The 25,839-nt window shown below is 35.6% G+C and overlaps 1 protein-coding gene across 1 annotated transcript in view; it reads right to left on the bottom strand.

The window, feature by feature from the left end:
* LOC129309216 (uncharacterized) overlaps window positions 1–25,839 on the bottom strand; it is a 79,965-nt gene that overhangs the window by 30,620 nt on the left and 23,506 nt on the right. Inside the window, 15 exon segments of the mRNA XM_054950651.1 lie at window positions 1,400–1,543; window positions 1,615–1,720; window positions 11,709–11,893; window positions 12,962–12,985; window positions 12,987–13,076; window positions 13,184–13,315; window positions 13,761–14,081; window positions 14,172–14,437; window positions 14,440–14,650; window positions 21,188–21,255; window positions 21,494–21,638; window positions 21,724–21,822; window positions 24,273–24,369; window positions 25,259–25,368; window positions 25,469–25,696. Coding sequence (XP_054806626.1) covers window positions 1,400–1,543; window positions 1,615–1,720; window positions 11,709–11,893; window positions 12,962–12,985; window positions 12,987–13,076; window positions 13,184–13,315; window positions 13,761–14,081; window positions 14,172–14,437; window positions 14,440–14,650; window positions 21,188–21,255; window positions 21,494–21,638; window positions 21,724–21,822; window positions 24,273–24,369; window positions 25,259–25,368; window positions 25,469–25,696 — 2,226 coding nt within the window.

Raw genomic sequence — 25,839 nt, 5'->3', positions numbered from 1 at the left:
AATGGATTCCATATGTTGGACTTGATGCATTATTGTCCAGAGGCCCATATTAAGCTTCCAATTACTGTCTAAAGATATCTACACTAGTAGATCATTTTGGGAAGGCCCAATTCATTGCCCTTACTCACCCAAAGTAAATTAGATGCATTTTCATTACCCTTATTGCCACAGAGGGAACAATTGGAGGAAATCTGGAACACACTTGGCACAACCAGCATTGAACATCCTGATCGTAGAAACGTACAGTAGATGCATGTCCTCCCCACGGAAGAAGATTTGAGAAACCTGAAAGAAAACCCCCGAACTGCAATATCCAAACTCATGAAACTGGTATGCATATAAAAATTGGAGATCCAAGACCCATCTCCCCAAACATCCATGTCTACATGTGTCCTATTCATTTCACTATGCAGAGAAATCTTGGACCCAAGAGAAAATCCAAAGAACCTAAATTCCGTAATCTCTTTACGAACACCACTCCACCCGATTCCTTCAACAAAAGCTTGGACTAGGTTCTCCTTGTCTTTAATTAACCTCTTATTTGCTTGTGGCAATGTCTCATTTCCATGAAGTAGAGCAATTTTTTTCCAAAATTTGCCAACTATCTACAACTATAATTTGGACTCTAGTGTTCTCTTGCGTCTTGAGTCCGTGTCGTTTGGCTCTGCAATGCCTATCATCCATTTTGCACTTCGAAAATGATTTAGAGGGCTTCGATGATACAAAATTGGTGAGATTGTGAGAATAGATCGTTGGTTTGGGCTTGTCAACCACTGGCCCGTATGTAAGGTTGGTCTAGAAACTAGGTCTGGATTATAACCCAATAGTCTTGATGTAACCAAAAAAAAAAAAAAGGCATTGCAAGCCTCACCAGGCCATTTCACTTGTTCTTCTAATGTGTCTTCAAACTTTAAAAAAGAGGAAACCAATTCTTACATCGTGAGTTGCTTGATGACTTTGAAATCAGCATTTGGTCCTTTCAAGGAGCACTATTTTTAGAGTTGGCCTTACCATGTCAATACCTCATCAACTTCTCCCCTTTCTACAAAGTATCAATCAAGTCCTTTCTCCACAATCCAAAATCCCTAGCCAACTAACAATCCATCATAGATAAATAATGAAAGAAAGAGGTGAAACAAAGGTTGGCCTAGCCACCCATCGTGGTGGTCTAGTGTTTTTTTTTCCTTTTTTTGACCAAATGTGGTTTGGTGTTGAAAGCCCACAAAAAAGCAAAGTTGTGGCTGGGTTTCAGTATTTTCAGTTTGTGCATTAGAGGAGGTAAGATAGTGGCATTTTCATTTTCCTCTATACCCTAAGCAGTTTTTTCCACAAGGAGTAATTTTTTATGCAACACAACCCAGTTAAGCATCTGAATTTGTAACTCAGTCATTGGGCTTACCTTCACTTCAAGAGAAAAGGAAGGGACTTTCCTGAAAATATCCCTCAAGCTTCGACGAACAAGAATATCAAGTCCTTGGCCTTCACGTATCATTGGTTTTCCAAGACAACCATCAATTCCAATTGTCATGTTGATACCCAGAATCTGCCATTAATTTGGAGTAAGAAAATGCCAAAAATTCATAACTAATGGTTCAAAAGACAAGAAATATAAACCTGAGCACAGAGAAGATCTATGTGGACAGCTGAAGGATCTTCTGGAGAACCATGCCAACTGAATTCATTCGTCATATGCAGCTTTCCCAAATCAAGTTGAATAAATCTGCAAATCAATAAAATAAGAATGTCTACCAGAAAATTCCAATGCCTGCAAGAAGGACCCCAAGGGACAAGGCCTAAACAAAAATAGCAAGAACCAAACCATGACCATGTATCAAAGCTGATAATTTCACTCATTATTATCAATGAGTTCACTTTTACAAATCTTTTCTTTGAAATAGTACATCTATATTTTTCCCCTTTTTTGTCATAGGATTGAGATAGTAAATGAATACACAGTTGGGTTCACAAATCATCCCAAGACAATCATCTCGTACATATAATTCAAAGAGAAAAACAAGTGAGATCTTTTGATGCAACAAAGTGGGGTGGAGAACCCTCACCCAAAAGCCACTTAAAGATTATAAAAACAAAAAAAGCGCCTCATCCACTTAACTACCTAAAAAGCAGTCCATACCACCTTGCTCAGTCACTAAATGCTCACACACCCAACACCAAAACCTTGCCCCACTATCAACCTCACATTTTTTGAAGCGTGGCCCTTTACTTGCAAACAACCCTTCAAGGAGAGATACATTTCAATATAGCAAATGGATGTTTGGAAGCATACACGACTTGATAAAAATTCAAACAGGTGATAAATACCCTCTGGCTGTGACCAAATCAAAATTGAGGCACTGCTTGGTCAGATGAAACAAAGGAGGAAAATTAAACTTCTGAATAAGCAGATAAATGCCAGTTGCTTGGTTCATTAAAAGCAAGGTGTTTCCAAGAAGAAGCAAACTGATAGAGCTCATATTTTACTAAGACCTATAAGAGGAAATCAAGGAAGGCAATGAGCTTAGAAGATAACATTATTGCCGGTTCAGATGTTTACCCTCCGGATCCTGGTTATAAGAGAAAGTAATTGATGGCCTAGTGATGTTTTAAAGTCCTAGTGATGTGTTAAGAGTCTTCTAGGGGTAAGGGCTGTGTAAGAGTCACTTTTTGGGTCTTTAAATCTTCCGCCTTGCCTAAAGAGAAGGGTGTGGAGTATTTTGAAAATTGTGAGTGGTCAGGAGAGCTATGGCCTCTCGAATGCTAGACTAAGGTGGAGGAAGATATCTTTCTTCATCATTTGTTCATGTGTAACTTATGTTTTTGTTGCCGTACTGGGTTGTATTTTGTGTTGTTTCATGTACTCTGTACTTTTAGTTCCTTGTTTTACTGGTAATACAACTCCATTATTTTGTTTAGTCCCATTTTCTATGTATATTTCTGTATTTTTGCTTGCTTTAAGTTTATTAGCGTAGAGGGTTCCATCACAAACCCAACCTCCAAGATAACTAAAGAATGTTACAATTATAATTATGTATCAATACCCCATTCCAAAAAACCCTTGCCCTCAAGGGTTAATTATGTCAAGAAACAATTCTTAACCCAAACAAAAAGCTTAGTACAACATCTTGAGAGAAAACTAAATTGTAGGTTGAAATAAGTATTTAAATGTCATAATTAGAATTTTGAACTAGCAATATATTGATCCAATACAAAACATTTCTAGGAACCAAGCCAATTTATCTTCTTAACCTGGGCTATTACAACCAGACCAATGCATAGAACTGTGTGCAAAATCTTTTCTAGATAACCATTAAGACCTATCGCTTTCACATCTCCCCTTCTGACTTAAAGCAAGTGCAGTATCTGCTCCCTTGACTTTTCAATAGTTGAAACACACACCCATGTGACCCTCTTAAAGCTCAAATATAGACCTCACTTCCTGAAGACTTCTGGCTAGGCAAATGAAACAGAGACAACGACGAAAAAACTAAGACACATAGGGATATGGATCATGCAAAAGTGATAGTGGATGAAACCAAGAAGACAGCTGCAGTGACTTTGGGTAATCAAGAATAGACACATTTTAAAATCCCACAATCACGAGGGACCCATGACAACAGAAGTTCTTCAACATGAAAGAGCCTCTACAATTTCGAAACAATGGGTTTTCAAGTTGAAGCTATGGCGTGCATAGCCAAAGGTCAACAAAGATAGTAGAGCAAAGACGAAGAGTGATGAGGTAACAAAAACAATCGACAAATAGTGCCCACTAGTAATGAAAGGGTCTTGGCCAACAGAATCTTGCACTAAAGCCTCTACTCTAGTGCTACAGCCAGTGTTTAGATCAATATTTGCCATTAAGGATTCCTAGCCCTTCTTGAAATCACCATCATACTATTATTGGGATGTTGTCCAATCAAACTGGTAGCAATTAGGCTGAAAACTTTTGTATATTCATCTCTAGGTATGTACACAAATATATATATATATATATATATGAGAGAAGGCAATTAGATCTTCGAGAATTAAGGAGACTGAAATTAGAGGAGGATATTAGGGAATAAATTGCATAAATATCTCCATTTCATTACCCTCGATATCTCTCCTATTAATAACCAATATTTACAATAAATATAATAAAAGTATGTCTAACCACACTTCCCTTCAAGTTGGGTCCTAAATGCTGATCATGTGCAACTTGCTTATATAACAATCAAATGCTAGTTTGTGCAATCCCTGGGTGAGTACGTTAGCAGCTTGGAATCTCGATAGCATGTAGATGAGGCACATGACTCCTTCCTCAACCTTTTCCCTTATAAAATGTCTATCAATCTCCACATGCTTGGATCTCTCATGTTGACTGGATTTAGTGCCATAATTATGGTAGCTTTGTTATCACAATACAACTTCAACGGTGGATCAGTTTTGACATGTATCCCATCCCATACTCGCCTTACCCATAGTACTTATGAGATACTTTAAGCCAATGCCCTAGTTCTAATTCTGCACTACTCCTTAAGGCCACTCTTTACTTCTGACTCTTCCAGGAAACAAGATTTCCCCATACAAATGAGTAGTAACCTAATGTTGACCGCTTATCCTTGAAAGTTCCTCCCCAATCTGCAGCTGTGTAAATTTCTATTGACCAAAGGTTTTGTTTCTTTGAACAACAACCCTTTGCCAGGTGTTCCCTTCAAGTACCTCCAGATTCTATAAGCAGCTTCCATATGCTTCTCTCTGGGGTTGCACATATACTGGCTTGCAACACTTACTGCAAAAGCTATGTCCAGTCGAGCATGAGAGAGATAAATTAGTTTTCCAACTAACTTTTAGTGTCTCTCCTTCTCTATTGTTTCATTCTTCTCTTTTTCTTCTTCACAATCATCCTCCTCAGGTTCAACTTCATTTTCTTCATTTACCATATCTTTCTTCAGCTTCTTCTCTTTTTTCTTCACAACAATGGTTGTTTCTACAAGTTTACGCCCTAACATTCCCATCTCAATAAGCAGGTCAAGAACATACTTTCTTTGGGACACATAAATCCCTCTTTGTGACCATGCAACCTCCAACAACAACAAGCCTTTATCCCACTAGGTGGGGTCGGCTACATGGATTGCAAGACATCATTGTGCTCTATCATTTATCAAGCTTTTAGGAATATTATTAATTAAGAGATCGCGTTCAATAACTTTCAAGAGTGTTCTCTTAGGCCTTCCTCTACCTCTCTTAATCGGACTCAGTTATATGTTCCACTCTTCTCACTGGTAACTCAAAGTGACCATGCAACCTCCACACCCAAAAAATATTTCAAGCTCCCAAGACCTTTCACTTCAAATTCCTTTCCAAGAGCCCTCTTTATTTTGTCTACTTCCTCCTCATAGTCACTTGTAGCAATTATATCATCAACATATACAATAAGAATACACCTTGTTCCACTTTCCATCTTCACAAACATAGTGTGATCAGACAATCCCTTCTCATACCCTTCAACTTTCAAGGCTTCCGAGAATCTATCAAACCAAGCCTGAGATGATTGTTTTAAACCATACAAAAATTTATTCAGCTTACACACCTAATTGTTTTTCCCTGCCTCAAAACCTGGAGGCAATGTCATAAAGACTTCTTCCTTAAGGTCACCATTAAGGAAGGCATTTTTAATATCTAGCTGATAAAAACGTCGGTCCAAATTTACAGCCATAAAGATCAAGATTATGACAGTATTAAGCTCGGCCACAAGTGCAAATGTTTCTTTCCAATCCAAGCCATATGTTTGAGCAAACCCACTTGCTACTAGCCTTGCCTTTAATCTGTTCAACTTACCAGTAGCATCATATTTTAGGGTAAATGCCCACTTACATCTCACAACTTTCTTTCCCTTTTGTAGTTCTACAATTTCCCACGTGCCATTTTTTTCTAAGGCATTCATTTCCTCCATCACAACATTCTTCCATTTTGGTATACTTAATGTTTTATACACATCATTGGGAATCTTCACCTAGTCAACGTTAATTACAAAATTACAGAATTGTGAGGATAGTGTCTTACTCATAAACCTTTGAATGGGATACTGTGTGCAAGTTCTAGGTTGTTTTTCTGAGGGTTGTAGGTTAGTCTACCTCTACTTCCTCCACCTCGGCCAACTCTTTATGTTCCTGAGAATTATTGTCACTATCTACATTCTCAACCTCAAGAGCCTCTTGTGGTTCAGATTCTAGCTGTGCTTAAGACATAGCAATCTTCCTTTTTCACCATTTCTTTCTTGAGTAGACTATTGGTGTCTTTTCCCGCGTATTACCTATATTATCATTGCACCTAGAAAGACTTTTCACTTCAGTTTCTAAGCTACGAGATTCAATCCTCAGTTCGGTGGGCTATTGATCAAGGGATTCAAACTTTGTTTGAGGGTTTGCTAGTTTGGAAGGAATGGATTTGGATCGTGAATGGTATATTTCTCACCCCTCTCACTTTCCAAAGGCTGAAAGTCACTCCCCCCTCCCCCTAAATTAAAGCATTTGGGTAGAAAGGTTCATTCTCAATAAAGAAAACATCTCTACTTATGTAAAGCTTTTTGGTATAAGGATCAAAGCATTAATACCCTTTTGTGTAGAAGAATAACCAAGGAATAGGCATTTGATAGCTTTAGGGTCTAGCTTTTAGGAATGATAAGAGTGAACATAGGTGGTGCAACTAAAGATTTTAAGATGTATGTTAGTGCCCAGATGAGTAAGGGAGTGGGATTCTTTTAATTTCCCAAGAGGTGTGATAATGAGAGAACATGACTTGGAGTGCGATTGATTAAATACGTGGTTGTAAGAATTGCTTCACCCCAAAAATATTTGGGAACATTATAAGTAAACAGCAAAGCACATGCAACTTCTAAGAGATATTTGTTTTTTCTTTCCACAATACCATTTTCTTGAGGAGCATGAGGACAGGTACTTTTATGGACAATTCCATGTATTGTTACAAACAAATCCATGGTTTTATTGAAATATTCAATACCATTGTCAATATGGAGCACCTGGATTGTAGTATCGAACTAGTTTTTTTTAACAGTGTGTAGAATTGCGAGAAGACAGAAGGCACAGTGAATTTACAGTTTAATAAGTAAACCCCACACTTTCTAGTGTGATCATCGATAAACGTAATGATCCACTTAGTATTTGTATGATTAGCAACAAGAGTAGGACCCCCTAAATCACTATGAATGATGGAAAAAGGACATGCAAATTCATATTCAATAGGTTTGAAAACAGATATATGATGTTTAGCAAGCTCACAATTAGCATATTGAAATGAAGAATTTTTATTGACTTGAAATTCAAGAAACAAGCAACACAAATAATGAAAATTTGGATGACCCATTCTCCTATATCATAACATAAAATTTTAAAGTCTTTACTTTTAGAAATAGATGCAACATTGCACTGAATTCAAGACTAGAGACTACTTAGTTGATTCATCAAGATAGTAAAGACCATTATGCTCCTTAGCATTACCAATCATCTTCCCTGATAAGAGGTCCTAAAAAATACAATGAGTGGAACAGAAATGAGCCTAACAATCCTGTTTAGTCAATGTACTTACAGACAATAAACTACAGGCCAAGTATGGTACATGCAAAACATGTTCTCATTTCATAACTTCAAAAATAACCACACTTCCTATCCCAGCTATTGACAAGGAAGACCCATTAGTTGTACTTACTATCTCATCTCCAGCACTAGGAATATAGGTATTGAATGGCATAGCATCTAAGGTCATATGATTAATGTCCCCAATATCAACAATCCATTTGAACTTACTAGTAGAAGTAAGGCACATTTACCTTTATGAGCCATAGACACAGTACGATTCGATTTCTGATTTTGCTCATTCTTCTGAAGCACATTGAGCATCTCAAGTAACTTACCTAATTGTTCCTTATCAATCTCAGATATTGATGAGGTTGATTCTAGTTCATCAAGTGGTATGTTGTGAGAAGTTTGGTAAGCTTGTGACTTTCCTTTCCTTGGCTTCCAATCAACTGGCTTTCCATGTACATTCCAACAAGTATCACAAGTATGTCCAATCTTCTTACAATGTTCACAAGTGACCTTCCCTTTCTAGTTCTTCTAATTTGTGTCACTGCTCTTTCTCACAAGTGCAGCAAAGTATAAAGAAATTGATAGGGTACAAATAGTTCCAAAAATCATTACCTTGTGTCTTGAAGCTTCATGATGTACCTCAGAGAATACTTCCTTGGTTGATGGGAGTGGTGTACGACTTAGAACTTGCCCTCGAACATCATTTAGAGATTAATTCAGTCCCACGATAAATTGAAATACACACTCACTTTCAATTTGCTCTTTATAACGGGTTGCATCATTACTACTAGACAATTCCCTATCTATCATCAAGTTTAGTTCTTGCCATATGGCATTCAACTCTTGACAAAAAAAGTAGTGACATCACACTCTCCCTATTGCAGTGACCATGCCTTTGTTTTAAGCTCATATATTCGAGCCAAATCCTTCTCGTCAGAGTATGAATCTCACACAGCTTTCTAGATTTCATGAGCTAATGGAAGAAACATGAAACTTTGTTGAATTTTTGGAAACACGGCATTTATTAGCCATGATGATACCAATGAATTTTCGGAGTGCCAATGCTGTAACTCCAGCGTCTTGGATTCTTCTGGAGTTTTCAATGAACCATCAGAGTAGCCCATCTTCCCTCGGCCTCTAATCGTGAGTCTCATAGCCCGTGCCCACAAACAATAATTTGTGCCATTAAGTTTTACAGTAATGTGTATTGATGATCCATCGTGGCTAGTGATTGACCCAAAGGGACCACCTACCTTATTTGAATCGATTTTCAAGGACCTATCACTCTTTGACATTGGAGAAGTATGAATTGGGTGCGTCTCCTAACCGAAGCTTTTGTTTTAGAGTTCTCAGCATTGAAAGTTACTGGTTGCTTTGATACCATGTAGCAATTAGGCCAAAAACTCTTGTATATTCATCTTAAGGTATGTACACAGATATATACATGAGAAAAGGCAATCAAATTTTTGAGAATTAAGGAGACCAAATTAAGGAAGGATATTAGGGAATAATTCGCATGGATATCACTATTTCACTACCCCTAATATCTCTCCTATTAATAACCAATATTTACATTAAATACAATAAAAGCTAGGTCTAACCACAAAACTCTTTTTCAACATTCTTAGCATCTTCTTGAAGAGTAAACTGATGTTCATACCTCCATGACAACATGATCTCTTACATTCGAGCAAGACTCTTGGCTTTATTCAAGGTAACTAAGTGACACAGCTTCATGAACTCAACAAGTTCGTCTTCCAAGCTACCCACTGTACAATAACCAGATACTTTTCTGGCATCTTTAATTAGCTTACAGCATCATCAAAGTAATTGTTGTACTCCTTTGCACTACCACATTGCCTAAGCCATCTATGACTATCATCTAAATTTGGGAATGAAGTGGGTTCCACGACTGAGGATAGCCCGTTGTGATACTATCAATACATCTCTACAATTGTCATAGAGATAGAAAGTGTTATGTAATTATAATAAATAAGAAATTAATTAAGATTTAATTTGGGTTTAAATATATTTAGATATGATTTATGACTTAAATAGGATTTAGATAGGATTTGATATTTAATTATATTATTATTATTATATTAGTAGGATTTGAATAGATTTAGATATATATATATATATATTCATATGATAATAATGCATATAAATAAGAGGTAGTAGAATACCTAATTTCAGACTTTGATTTCCAATGAAATTACAAAATTGGATTTGCTCTCTTCATCTCTCTGTTTCAGTCCTCTCTTTCCCCTCTGTTTCCCTTTCTTTCCAACCTAAATTCTATAACAATGGTATCAGACCCAGGTTTTCCTCAGCCATGGCATACCATCCATTCCAAAGTGAAAATGAGGATGACCACCAAATGTAGCTTCATCAACAGGGGAGTGTGAAAAAATTCAATGAATTCTTTGATAGCCACACTAGTCAACTGAAATTGCAAGAAAATATTTGGTACTTGCATATGTGGCTGGGCTTAAGCCAAAACTTGGAAAACCAGTGTGTCTCTTCAAACCAAGAACACTTCAAGAAGCTAGAAGTCTTGCAAGATTGCAAGAAATCATGCTAATGCGTTGAGCAGAAAAAAAGGCACGGGCACTTCATGATATTAATGGGTCGCAAGAGTTTTTAGAGAAGGATGAAAGGAAGATGCCTCTACAAGATTGTGAGAAAAAGCATTATCAAGAAGAGCAAAGAACTCCAAGTAGTTGATGGTCATGTCAACACAAATTCCTTCAGTCACGGTTCCCAAGATTCTTTTATAGTTAGTGGTTGCAGTTTGCCATCTGTCCTATGTTCTCTATCAATGCATATTCTCTAGATTCAATCACCGTTACCCTCTACTTTGCTAATGAGAACGTATATCTCTGCTTCTTCCTTGCTCTTGGTGCTCGTTCTTGTTCTGACTTGGTTCAGAGGCACTTTAATTAGGATGCTTTAGGTCCAGTTTAATACAATTTTATGTGTACTTGGCCCTTAAGGGCAAGGGTTTTTGGGGGGAGAGGTATTGTTATGTAATTATAACAAATAAGAAAATTAAGAATTAAGTAGGGTTTAAATAGATTTACATATGATTTACAATTTAAATAGGATTGAGATAAGATTTGATATTTAATTATGTTAGTAGGATTTGGATAGATTAGAATGTATACATTCATACGATAATAATGCCTACAAATAAGAGGCAGTAGAGTACCTAATTAAGACTTTGAGAATTACAAATTCGGATTTGTGCTCTCAATCTCTCTATTTTGTTTCTCAATTTCCCCTCTCTCTCCCTCTCTTTCCAATCTAAATTCTATAACATAGTTTCAAAGGAGAGGAGAGAGAAGAACAAAGAGGTAAGAGAGATTCTGAATAGTACTTGGGTACTCTCATTCAAGGAAAACATAATCTGATTTACTTAATCAGTAGTCTTTATAATCTCCTATTCCTACCCATTCCATTTAACAGTTACTTAACAGCCACTAACCTTCCCCTCCAACAACTAATTATTAACTACCTTGTCACAATTACAATTATATTTCACATTGAGACAGATTTATTTCTATTTAAGGTAGTCGTTCCTTCTAAGGCTATTGCCTATAATCATCCTATATGTGGATCCTCCTACGGTTGATTATTCACAAGGGTTTGGTAATCAAATTACCTCAGGTTCGCTTGAAGCCAATAAAGTCCTGATCACATGGGGAGATTCAGGGTTCATACACTCGCTTTATTGAATGAAATCAATGTCTTATTTACAAATGATAAAAAGGAATTCAAACTACTTTAACCCAAAAAATGTAACTCTGTCAATAGAATTACTCTTTACTCTATAGTGATCTAAACAAACCACTTGAACTAATTGTTTTAAACGCATATAAAAGTGTCATCCAAAAAACTAGAAACAAAATAAGCCTTAATTTAAAAAAAAAACGCTAACTAAACAAAACAAAATTAAAGGGGAAGCATAATAGGGTAATCCCCAACACTAACTTTTCAGTGATGCAGTTATCACCGCCACTAATTTTCACATTAAGTGCCTATTCATTATCAAAAACCACCAAGTAAATAGAAAATAAAAATCGGTTGTAGCATTGAAAGAATAAATTTAAAAGATAAACTTACTCCTTGCTTTTGGAATTTCTTGGAACAACAATGATTGGAGTGTCAAGTGTAAGATCCAGCTTGAGTGCAGCAGACCCATCAATTTCATATTTTTGAATCAACCATTCAAATCCTCCAACTTTATCAACAAGTTTGGTTGCTTCTTCAGTATGCGGAGAAGCAAGTTCCATAAAATACACCATAATCTGCAGAAGCAAACTCTCATCAAATTTAATAATCATTAAACAAGCAACAGCTCAAAAAATGGGGGCCAGAGAAGGAAAAACCAAGGAGTTGACATCAAAGGCAACCTGAGCATACAGAGGACTTCAAATATCATACAATACAAAACAGAGTTCCCCAAAGTTAACCCAAAGCGCACAAATGCAATTGTAGTTATCTAAAGAATGACAGTTCATAGCTAACTAATAGTGATAAAGCGTCCAAAATGCTCTATCATAAAGCTTAGCACATAATTCATTTAATTGTAAAGCACATTATATTGAAGATAACAAGTATACAAAGTATATGATCAATCAACTAATTATGACTATGAAAGTTAAGCTCATTTACAACATATAAGAACTTAATAATCATTGAGTTGAAATCATAAATATTCATGAATTCGGGCTTTGGTTTTTTTTCTTGTTTTTTTTTTTTTGTTTTTTTTTGGGGGGGTTGTTTGGGTTGGCACCAAGGAGTTCTTCAAGAAAAGATGGGACATGGTTGCCAGCAACCTGAAAGGAGTAAAAGATACTCCAGAGATATAGAGTGCCAATCTTTATCCTCGGAAAAAAGCTATTTGCTACAAACTCAAGTTTTGCAGTTTTCCATATTAACGCAAAAAGAGGTACTGAGGCTAATAAAGTTCATGTAGCACATTTCTGATGCATGGAGATTGTGGAAGAAGAGCATTAGTTAATCAGTTAGATGAAAGTTAGCAAGCTGGAGTTGCTTAGTAGTAGTTGTAACTCCTAGAAGCTATAAGAGGCACTTATCAAGTACTGATTGGCTTGTTATACAGAAATATTCTGTTTTATATACGCATGCATGCATGCAGTATCAACTTGTAATATATTTGCGCTGCACCAAAGTTGCTAGACTAGTAAAAGAGTAGCATATTTGTCCTTTTGAGCATGCCTACAGCTGCACCCAGTACTATAATTCGCATTCACATGGCAAATACAGAAGTATAAAAAATTAATTTAATTTCTAACCGCAACCATGTTATTTTTTGGGCCCAAAGTTAGCTCCAACACTGTTTTTGGGCATACCTCCTGCACAAATCTATACAAGAAAAACAATGCGAACAGCAGAAAGGTGACATTGCAAGCTGTAGTCATATCCTTGATACTCATCATCTTCAGCCTGATAAGAATTGAATTTGAACTGAAAGAGCAAGAAGGAAAAGTGAAGTTTCAGTAAACAACAGAAAGGAGAAAAAGAAAATGTATAAGAAACCTTCAAAATGTTGGTTCAAACAGAAGACAACACACCCTAATAAGGGAGTCAGTGCCAGGATTGCGCAAGTCACAAAGCCAAGCCCAACAGTGATCTGTTCCAAGGGATCCATCGCAAAGCCTAAAGTTGCCTAATGTGCCTTCAATGGATAGAGAACTTGGGTGAACCTTGATAGGAAAAACAGTTAACTTCAGAATGCTGTCAACAATGAAGAAAAATATGATGGTAATGAAAGAATAACATCATTTCTACTTACACAGAAGAAATTTAATTAAAGAAGAAAAAGAAAAATTAACATACTACTAGCGAAGAAGAAAAATATACTTCAAAAGAAAGAAAATAAAAGAAAAATAGAAAGCCCAAGAGGAGAAACACTATAACCTATCTGCTCAATCTCTCCACATTAGAAATAGAAACTCCATTAAAACAAACATGAGATGAGCACAAAAATACTGCCATAAACAAACTTTTAACCCATTAAAATGTATGAAAAGCTATAAGCTCAGTTAAATACCAAAAAAGTCTAATCCAGTAATAAATGAAGAAACCTCGCAAATAGATGAAACCTCCAATGGGAACATAAAGGAGAGCATTGGCTGCTAATATCATTACCTTAAGATCCAACAGGAAGCTCTCTTGTACAAGCATAGCAAGTTGAGAGCCATCCTCCTTGTTGAGGAACATAGTTACACTGTCTACATTCATATTTAAATGAAATAGAACTCGCTCTTTTCCAAAGCCCAACAACCCTTTAACATGCCCTTTTTCATCAATTTTCTCCTTGTTCAGAAGAGAATGCTCCTGAGCAGTTGCAGTTGTCTCAATATGATTTGTCATGTAATTCACAGAGTTTATATCCAAGCCAAAACTTATCAGTGCGACAATAGTGGGCCGGTTGCAAAAAAATTCCAGCTTGGACATGCGAACACTCATCTGAAGATTAGAATTAAAATTGTAAATGCAGCATCTTACCATAAAAATAGACCAGAAAAACAAATCTAACCTTAACAATTTTCAAGGTACCTGTGTATCTATACCATCATAATCAGGGGAGCTAGAACTCCTTGTTGAAAAGGTGACAGAAATGAAATCTAAATTATCAATTCCCTCTATCTCATAATATATTTCACGGGGAGTGCCCTGTGCCTCTTCAACCCCCTTTTCATGAATAAAGGTTTTAAGTGGCTCAAAATCAGGTGGAATCCCCACCAGCCCCTGCTGATCTACAGATATATGATGCGTATAGTTTCCAGCATCTTGTTGAGACATGAATTCAGATAATGCATCCAAAAACTATCATCATCTTCAGGAAGCCCAACTGGTACATCCTTCCCATGAGAAGTCAATGAGCCAGAGCTAGCAGATGAAGTTTCATTCTTCAGCACTGAAACCGCTAGATAGTGTTCACCCACTGATAGATGACCCAGAAGTTCATCCTTAATTTTCAAAGAATGCAATTTCATCTTGACTGTCAGATCACCGTCTGCATGAATTAGATGCACCTGTGAAATAAATGAGCCACAAAATCAATAACAATTTTGAACACAAAAACATTATATGCCAAGTTGGCTAGAGGATTCTGTTTTAATGGTATTAAATACCTACAAAAACGATCACCCTTATGTATATTCAAGGACAAGGGAAGGAAGAAAACTTTACTAACGAAGTGACACAGCCAAAATGATAGAAAATATGGGAAATATTATTCTAGAAAGAATTAAGTTCCTTTGTATTATTTTAATACTTTTGTAAAGAGGGAAATCTGAACATTAGCTTTATGTAGACAAGTTACTAAGGATTCCTTAATAAGTAGGAGAGATTAGTTTGAATAGGCTAAGCTTGAACTTGTGTCAGATAGCTTCCCCTTCTCTCTTTAGTTCTGCGTCTCCCTCTTTCCTCCCTCCCTCTCTATTTTCTCTCTCTCTTCTTCCTCTCTATTTATGTTTCCTCTCCCATTTACTCCCTGTTTGCATTTGAGTGAGGGTGTGTGAATGTGTGTTACATCGATTTGGTACCATAGCCAACACTTCTACCCTCCTTGGTTGCTTCCATTGCCTGAAAACAAAGAAACTCGCCCAAAAAAACTCCTGGACCTGCCATAGTCAAAACACACACTTCCCGACATCAAAACACAAAAACGACCACCACCATCATGCTCAAAAGAGGAGTCCGGCTGATAAGAAATATGAAAAATATTAATTTAGAAGGAGATAATAATAGCTTTGTTACTTTTAGATTATTTTTTGACTGCCAGTTTCCTTTTCAACAAGTGGCATTATTTATAATTTAGTTTTAGCAAGTGGGTAGAGGTTTCCTCATGGGGAAGGAAACTTCATGCCTATAAATAGATACTGAAATGTAACTTAGAAGCAGGTTTAAATGAATGAATTTCTAAGTTATGTGAATGCTCTCTCTCAACTCTGCGTCTCTCTCCCTTTGCTTCCCCTCCCTATCAGTTCCACGTCCCTCTTCTCTTCCCCCACTTCCTTTTTTTTTTTTTTGCCATCCCTCTCCTTCTCTGTTCTTGCCCCCCTTTCACCTCTCACCCTATGTTTCTGTCTTCACTCCCATTTCCTTTTCTATTCGAGCTAGCATGAGTGTGTATGTGTGTTTTACATCACCAGCCAGAACCAAAAGCCGTGCTGCAATTTTCTTCCTAACACTCCTACAAGCGCTAGTGGAGTTCTCTACGTGCAAGTTTCATGTACCCCACACTTGTCATGCATCGTCCTACAAGAGCATCCAGAAGCTGATTTTCTCCATTTTCTGAGGTGTTTTGTGAGATTTTCTTGAGCAATCTAAGAGCCCTGAATCATCATCTAAAGCTTCGTTGGGGGCAAAATTTCATCTTGCAGGCTTCTAAAGCTACATTAGTAAGACTGTTGACCCTCTTAGAACCTGTGTTTTTTATCGTTTTCTATGCTGCTTCGCATGGTTTTCTTCTATTCAGATCTATCCTATGTGCATGAAATCATTTGTGGAAGTTTAGTTTGTGTTTATTATGTCCCAATTATTAAAGTTACCTTGAGGAAAATCACAAGGCTCATAAGGAATATATGGATCAAAAAATTCAAGAGTTGAAGGAGTATGTGAATAGTAAGTTTGATGAAGCCTTAAGAGCTCTCAAATGTTTAGGCTAACAAAAGGATATGGATATAACTTTCTCGAGACATGATTACGACATTTTCAAGGCACAAGAGAATGGTACCCTCATCAAAAAGGGCTTCACCCATATCAGTTGTACCAAAAAAGGATACAAATAGCATTCATGGTCCTGTGATTAGGAGTGAAAGTATACCTATGAAAGAGCTCAAGTTAGTATGGAAGTGACATAGATGTTACTATGCAGCAAGAGAAAGAATTTGAGACAGAAGTCGTCCTTATAAAAAATGAGGGCATTAGTCCTAAAGTGAATCAAGGATTCAAATTGTTGACTAAAGACCACCGCTTAAAGGCAATAGAGCCTTATGAGTCGAAGCAAGCTAGGGATCTTGACGAGAGAAGTGTTCAACTTCGTCAAATTCCTAAACTATGTTGTCCATTGGGAAGGTTTTCCAAGTCACTATGATCATATTGCTCAATCTCCACACAGTCTCATTTCCACTACCTTGTATGATGGAAAGGATCTCTACATTAGCTGCTACCTGGAAGGATTCCCTGCATTGCACTTTAGAGGAGTTACATCAACTTCTTTACCCTCCGGAGGAGAGTTCTTTAAAGCAAGGGGGAATTGAAAGAAAGCATGAGAAATATTAGTCTAGAAAGAATTAAGTTGCTTTTGTGTTATTTTAATACCTTTGTAAACAAGGAAATCTGAACATTAGCTATATATAGACAAGTTATTAAGGTCTCCTTAATAGACATGAGAGCTTAGTTTAAATAGACAAAGCTTGCACTCGTAATGGCAGATCTGGATGAATGAAATATTTTGATTGAATATTCCGATAGCTGCCCCTTCTCTCTTTAGTTTTCTGTCTCCCTCTTTTCCTCCCTCTCTCTCTATTTTCTGTCTCTCTTCTTCCTTTCTGTTTCTGTTTCCTCTCCTATTTCCTCTCTGTCTGCATTTGAGTGATTGTGTGTTACACCACAAAAATCCATCTCCAAAACTGAGTTTAGAACTAACTCTTATATCGATTCCTCTTAACAACCCAGCCAGTGTCTTCAGCAACGATTCCCAAAACAAGATCATCATGTTTTGAACCCTCTTCTATCATTTCTTTTAAGAGTAAAGTACATCAACCTCCTCTCTATTTACCTTAATTACAAAGGCCTCCCTTCTAATTTTAAAACATATATAAACCTCCCTTGAAATCAAAATTTACATAACATACACTTCCCATCTATTTTAAAAATTCCATTTTCATTCATTTAATTAACCGTTAAATCATATATTTTGGACTAAAATGGCCCCATTAACATAAATGTTCAAGAGTCATTTAAGCTTCCAACTGATAATTATAATGTCAAAAATAACATTAAATATAAAAATAAACTTATTTATATAGCATATAAGTTTAAGAGAAATCTATACACACTTATTTATAGAGTAAATTGACAAGTGCATATTTTATAATTAAATAGGTGTAAATTTTTGTTTGGATTCAATTATATTTATTAAGATTTCATATCTATTTAATTAATATTTATATATTTTTCTCCTACCACTTAATTATAAGATAAAAAGAAATTTTAACATAAAATCTACTCATATATTTCTTTTTTTATTTTGTAGGAAAATAATAGATTAAATAAAAGAAGAAAATGCAAACGAAAAGAAAAGGAAAATAATATATCTATATATATATATATAGAGTGATGGAACAGCTGCTTCACAAGGGAGCAAATCTCGTGTGGAGAGAGAAAGAGGTGAAAGATCATGGGAGATGATACGCTGGATGTCATTTATATTAATATACATATATATATATATATATATTAGAGCCCCACATCGATAAAGGATAAAAGAAGGAGCCTCCACTTTAACTATAAATATTCCCTCCATCAAGAGAGGGGTAATCCAATCACTTATTTGAGTACCTTAAGAATTATCTCTGAGATATTTAGAGCTCGTAGAAGCATTCTGAAGGCTGAAAGCGAGATCACTGAGGAATTCTACAAATCATAGTTATTTCTTTTCTACTCCTTAATTTTCTCTGTGAACATTTTTCATGATTGAGAATTTTAAAACTGTGTTATTTGATTTTATTATGTGTTTCTAAATTATCCAGTTGGGGTAGGGATGTAGCCCAATCGAGAGCTAGTTTTCTATCTCCTTTGTTTTGACTCTTTGCATTTGTATTTATGAATATTTTTGCTCTTTCTAATTATGTTTATTTCTCTTATTCTTTATATTGATTTAATGACTGGCCACCATTTAATCAAATCTGTCGGCAATCTTGATGGATTGAGAAGTGAAGAAAGAACCTAGATTTAGAAAAATAAACATAAATAAGAAATAAACATAAATAACTAGGCTAAGGATAGTTTTAGAAATTTGTGATGATTTAAACTATAGCTTCACGGTTTAATTAGTTAACTGGGTATCGTGGGAATGAATTCAACGCTAATTAGAAAGGGACTAATAATTTGGGAGAATATTAGGACATTTTATGAATAATTGTCACTATAATTGATCAAAGTTAACTTAAAGGGTAAAAACTAGCAACCTATAGGGTGAATCCTAAATCCCAACGCTTCAAGTGATTGTGTTTTCATCATCATAATTTCTTAAATTTTTAATATGTGAGTCAACAAAATAATATTTCCAACATATATGAATAAAAATTTATAAATTAGAAATTTTCTTGCCAAAAAAGAGTTAGAAATTTAATATAATGAGAGATAAATTAATTAATATAATTTATATTTATTTTATTAATTTAAATATAATTCACGTTTATAAATTTTAATATTTTGTAAAATGTTTATGAAAATATAACCATAATATTCATTAAAATTGAAGGAGAGAGAATATGTAAGATTATGAGGGCAGATTAGTAATTTTAATTTTCTTTACATGTTTTAATTAATATAATAAAGCAGTTTAGAATTTTTCAACAAAATATTCCTAACAGTGTTAAGAAATTGACTTAAGTGTAGGTCAAAATTGATGAGATGGCATTGGATGGTCTATTTTTTATAGTAGAGGCTACCCAATGCTCTTCAAAAAATAGCTCATGGCTAAATTTGCACATTTACACATGTTAAAATGGAATGCCACCTATCATTTGTGGGCCTCACATAACGTCAGTCTAGTAAATTAACGGTGGGCAACTAGATGCTCCGTTTTTTTAAAGTTAAGAATCTACTAGCACTACCTGATAATATAGACTATCAAGTGCTCCTGAAAAAATAGTTGGTGGTTAAATTTGCACTTCTACCCTTCTTTTAATTGAGATTTATGCACCTCTTCAGCTCTCCTCCCCACAAATGCTCTATGAGATGTCAAGGACCCTTTAGTAAGCCCTCCATCTATATTCTCTTCAGCCATCACTCAAAGTTCTTCCCTTGCTCCATAACCCCTTCTTCAACAGTGATCTTAAGAAATGTATTTTTATATATTCACTTCTTCTTTCTCTTTGCTTAAACCTTCCTCTTTTTCAGCTATTCCCTCATCTGTTTCTTTCTTTGTTTCAATGTTCTTCTCTTCTTCCTTCATATCCTTATATTCTCCAGAAGATTTCCCAACATTTTGTACCTCAGTTTCAGTTTTCACTGCTTCATTGATTTTTTCTTTTATCTGTCAAAGCATCTGATAGAGCTGAAGAATTAGAAAAGAGTTATATATCATTTCCTAGTGCCTACAGCATGATCTATGGGAAGGGAAATGGTGTAGGGAAGAGCAACACCAGTGGACTAAAGAATTATCCTCTAGTAGATAAGAGAATTACCCAAAGATTCCTAACCGTAAGGGGGGAAAGTGAAGTATGACTAGGGATTAGGTGTAGCTAGGGATATGTGCAGTCTTTTGTAACTTTTTGGGTCCTTAAATCTGTCCCTTTGCCTAGAGAGGGAGGTATGGAGTCTTCTGAAAATGTGAATGGTAAGGAGAGCTCTGGCCTCTCAAATGCTAGGCTGGCGGTAGAGGAAGACTATCTTTCTTCATCATTTCCCCTTTCTGCTTTAGTGTGTTCGTGAGTGGCTTATATTTTGTAATTCTATTCTGTGGGTGTATTTTGTACCGTTGCTCTGTAACTGTAATTTAAGTGTATGAGCGTATGAGAGAGATGAGATTAGCTGGAATCATTATCCCACTTGTAATCCAATTTAGACATTCAGTAACAGTATTTTCAAAGTCCCATTTGAAGTGTATTTTCCGGTTTTTGCTTGTGTTAAGCTTGTTAGAATAGTGGGTCCTATCAGCATCTAACGTTTCTATCATGTTATCTAAAAGCCCCAATAACTTCTCCAATATCTCATTCATGTCCAAACTTGAATGCTCTACCTCAAAGATTTCCATTTCCCCACCCAAATAGGACTGCTCTAAAACCAAAATGATGGAACCTACACCAACAATGCTATTAGAATGATAGAAACCTGGCAGAGTGTAGGTGTAACCAGAAAAACTACAAGAAAGAATAGGAGAAAGTGGTAGAGAACTCACACACACTCATTCTGCTTCCCTAGCTTTCGAGAGGCTAGAGTTTCCCCCTCACAAATACTCACTTTTCTGCTTAACCTCCCACTAAACCCTTTGCCCAAATGTATACAACACATAGCCCCCTCTCTCTCTCTCTCTCTCTCCTCCCCCCCCCCACATGACCTAACCTTGGCCCAATAGATAAGAACCCATTAGTCATGGGTCCATAAGTAAAACACCAAGAACACACTATAATGACATAAAGACCCAAAGGCTCTACAGCAAAAAATACCAGAAACAGGCTTAAAAGAAATAAACAAAACTCAAGCATCAAGGTAACAACTAAAATAGTGAATAAGGGATTGACGCAGAGGCTTGAAACAATCTAGAGCCATTTGTGCTTTGATGCTAGAAATTATGAACCTCAATGCAAATAGTGGAAGCTACTCTATACACAAACCTTTCCCCCGCCACCAAGAACTTCAAGAATCAGACACTCATCAAGTTTCCCGTCAACATATCTCCAACCTGAATAAAACATCATACACATCATCATTGATTCATGAACTTAGTCCAATAAGTAATCTGGGAAAATGCAAAAACATTCTACACTGCTTAATGCCTGTAAATCATTGTTTGAGAGAGGCAAGAACAAAGACCGAGTAGAAAGGATTCTAACATTTACTAAGTAGAAATACATCTTCATACTACAAAATTTTCCTCTCCTCAATCACACAACAAACAAAGCCTTGTGAAGGAATGCAGCTAACCTTTCCATATATAAACAGCTTCATTTCCATCAATGCCCCCTTAATAATAAGGTCAACTGATCTTTCATTTCTCTGATTTACAAAACTGCCGGAAGCTGTATCAACCTTTGAGTCACCAAGCACATCAACTGATGGAGCAGCCTATACGCAATGCAACATGGGTGCTTATATATCTACCACAATAAGGATCAAGATAATAGCAAAAAAATTTAATTATATGTCATACAGAAGCTTGATATGTTGCTTGTACAAGTCCTTTAAACCAGCTAGCCTTCTCCTCTTCATCTCGAAAATCTAATATCCAAGTGCTGGAAGATTCAAGAGCCTGCAAGATATTATAGATTTTCATAAGGAAAGGACATAAAAAGGTTCAAGTGGCATTTCAAAAGAGAAGAAAGCAAGCAGAGCATGAACCAGAAACCCATATGTGATCAGTTTTTCAGATATATATTATAATATCATAATGGTCAACAATTCGCTAAGGTACATTTAAAACCCAAGGGTGGGGAGGAAGAAGTCAACAATTCAAAGAAGAAAAGCATCTGAGAAATTTCAAACTAAAACATACATAATCCTTTTGTTATAATAGAGTGACAGTTTGATTTTAAAAAGCATCTGACGTTTAAAGTGCAACCATGGAATGAAGACAGAAATACAATGTAAAATATACTCAAAATATTCATCAACCCATACAATAAAGACAAGTTTCCTATTAGTCTCTAATGGAGACTTGGTAGTAAGGGATATCAAGTCCCCCGTTTAGAAGTATGGAATGCTCAATGGGGCATTTAAGTAGGTTTGTTTTCCCACAATCCCATCTAAACAACTAACTTTTGGAATAGGGTTCCCCTTCCCACCTAAGTATCCATCAGCATCACAATGCTTACTCATGGGTAGCCATCACCCACTATTAGACATAACAAGCATCTCACTCCTCACACTAATTATATTCTTTTGTTACTACTTCTTTAGCCCTTTTACAACCTATCTCTTTTTCGCATTTTTGCCACAACAATCTTTGTCAACAACTTGCAAGCTAGGTTTCTGAAAACGATCAAACATATCGCCAGCAATGTTAGACTGCTATCCCATTTGCACCCTAATCATTGAGTGACAATCAAATTTATTAAAGAGAAGAGAAAAACATACAAAAATGGAGTTTTCTAAAACAAAGAAACAGTTCAACAATCCCCTAATGAAAATGGGTGAAAGCGATAGGGAACCCTCCCTAAGGAAGAAGATCCAGTCCACTTAAATTCCCTATTGAGCATTCAAAATTACCTATGTTTGCATCAACACTCTTGCAAATCTGTTCATTAGAAATATTTGCCACAGAACATTGATATCTTGGAGGAAATGTAATTAGACAGAGGGTGCCAAGTGCAAGGACCTTACCCCATGCTAGATAAGATAGTGAGATTTTGATAGAGTGCTAATCATGGTGGAATACAGGATAATTTGAAAACTTAGAGATATATTAGGAATAAATATTATTTTATTTTAAATATTTCCTTTTTAATAATATTGTTTAGATTTTATTTAGATATTTAGTTATCTAAATTTTATTTAGATATCAGATATTCAATTATTTAGATTTTATTCATATTTTATTTAATTATCAAGTTATCTAGATTTTATTCATTATTTTAGATTGTATTTGACATTATAAATATGCTTAGCAACTCAAAAGCAAGCATATCATGAATAAAACGAACTTTTAAAACTTTTGACCCTTCGAAAATTCTCCTAAGTGTAGCTATTGAAAGAAATATAAAACGAGATTATTGTTCTATATCATCTTAATAGATTTATTCTTTTTATTTTCTTCTATCAATTCTATGTTCTCTTATTAATATATGGAATTAGAATCTGATTTCACATTTTAATAAAGAACTACTCTTCTTATTTCTCTCTACCCATCTTAGATCCTATCAGATTTGTATTGAAATAATCAGTAGCATTGACAGACCTTTGGATGTTCATTGTAGTATGAAATTGTGTTTGAATAAAGGTGGAGAACTGTTTGAAAATGTTGATGGTTTAAGTTTCTTCCTCGTAAGGTGCTATGTAAGTCTTCTGTGATCACTAACAAAGGTAATAAATCATCTACACCCGTGACAAGATAGTATGCGGTGATGTATATGATATTAAAATGGAAAAAATGCAAAATTGGCTTCCTGTTACTGTGAAGCCAATGTATTACTATTAAGGTAGAACGACAGCACCATGCATTCTAGGTTTCTTGTTGGCCAAGTTCTGGCCATTTGAAAAGAGTAGGACTCACGGGGCTCTGATACCAAGCAGATTTTATATGATTGAGAGTCTGACTTATGATTGATTCAAATGAATAATGACTTAAATGAATTTGCACATTCATAACAATAGCATTAAATCCCACAAAATCAGCAGTTACAATATTAACATTAAAAAAAAATTAAATCAAGCAACACAAAAAGATTACAAAACCAGAAAATCAAGAAATAAAGGGAATTATAGGCAATAAATACGAGATTCAAGCAAAATTAGGTCAGGGTAAATTTAAAAATTCACAGATAATCAACAAAAGATGTTTCTGATAACTTTGACACACAATTTAAATGTTTATCAATAAAACAAGCTACCCCACACAACTTGAAGCAAATCTCGATATTGGCTATAACCAAAAAAATGAAAACAATTGAAACCCAAACATCAGTAACATGCAATAATATTAATTATCCTGGAGATGAAATGTCATTTTTTATGAGATCATTAATTGAAAACAATTTTATTTACCTTCTGAATGTCCATTCCCCTGAAACATACAGCAATGCAAAATGAGGAGCCGCCAATATTTGCTGGAGGAACCTCAAGGACTTGCCTACCACCCATACTGCATAGATCAAAGCATATGTCTAACATAACAATCAATAATTTTCAGTTTCCAGTTTCAAAAACACGAAGAATAAAGGTAACTAGAAGTGGCAGGTCAGGCCTTGGTGACTTTGTATCTAAGAACAAACTGTCAAAGAGTTAGAGCCTCAGCGTGGCAGTTTCATTTGAGAAATGGAGTTCATTGCTGATGAAATTACAATTTTTTACACTGCTGTTCATGCAGAAGTGCATCCCTTTTTTTTTAATTTCAAGCTGTCAATGAAAGGATGAAAATGATACCACACCTCATTTAAAAAAGGCCACACAAATGTAGATGCATTTAGAATACGTTTGAAGTGCAGTTTATATATATTCATAACAAAGCCACAGGTCCATATGGCTTCCCCCCTTTGTCAGAATGGTAAGTGCAGTTTAGATATATTCATAACAAAACACAATTACGCAAGCAATCAGGATAGGCTTAACACCCTGCTAACATGTCAAAAGGACATAATTCCTTACCACAAAATTGTTCCTTCGCATCTTAATGGAGTTGTCTTACTGACACAACAATCATTTAAGCAGAGTTCTTTTCATTTCGGTTCCTCTTGCAGATTTACAATGAATGGAGTCTTTTTCGACTTAGCAGAATAAAACTTGTTGATGTTATGGAGTCCTTTTCAAGTTACAGTTTTTCCTTTTCAATATCTCCTGTTCAGAAACCTTTCTGTTGCTCTAGAAGGATTTTTTGTCCTTTGTCTACATCCCTCTCCTTTCTCTCACAGACTTCTTTTCATTCATCGAAAAAATGACGAAAGAAAATAATTTTGAAAAAAGAATAGATGATTGTTATCAAAATGACTTAAATTAAAATCAAATGAAAAATTAGAAATATCAATGTGCAGCACCTTAGGTATCTCTGGTAACTTTGAGACTTTGCAGATTCAAATACATAAAAATAAGATCCTGAAAGCAACAGGAAACAAGGCTGCCAAGTAGCAATTGAGTTGCCAATTCCCTGTAAAATGAAATTCATTTGGAATATTCCTAAGTCAAACAAATTAACTGAGTGAAATAAAATACAGACAAGCATATAGTACACAGAACCAGGGAGATACCCTCCAAACAAGGATTCTACCATCAGCAGCAAGATCTGCAGGACTCCAAGGAGCAAGTTTAGCTTGGAAGTTATCTGCAGTAGACTGACTACAGGTTTCAATCGTCCCATAAAATATGCTTAGCAGGTCCATGATTTTAGAATGTCTCTCCGGAGAAAAGTGAATCCCCACATTTGGCACTTGAACCGAGATACGAGTTGACGGATAACTTGGATGTGGCACTTTAATCTTGAATAATTCAATAGAGAATACCAGGATAAGAACAAAATGTGAATACTAAAATATCATATAGGATTTAGAGGGGAAATTCAGAAAATGATTCGCAACAGAATAGATGGGGCATTGCATTCTTGAGCAATCCATATAGCATG

Source organism: Prosopis cineraria, unplaced genomic scaffold, assembly GCF_029017545.1.
Source record: "Prosopis cineraria cultivar Desert tree isolate PC_DT_omini unplaced genomic scaffold, ASM2901754v1 PC4, whole genome shotgun sequence".
Taxonomy (NCBI): Eukaryota; Viridiplantae; Streptophyta; class Magnoliopsida; order Fabales; family Fabaceae; genus Prosopis; species Prosopis cineraria.
Note: the sequence above shows the minus strand (reverse complement) of the source record. Positions and strands in the feature narration are given on the sequence as shown.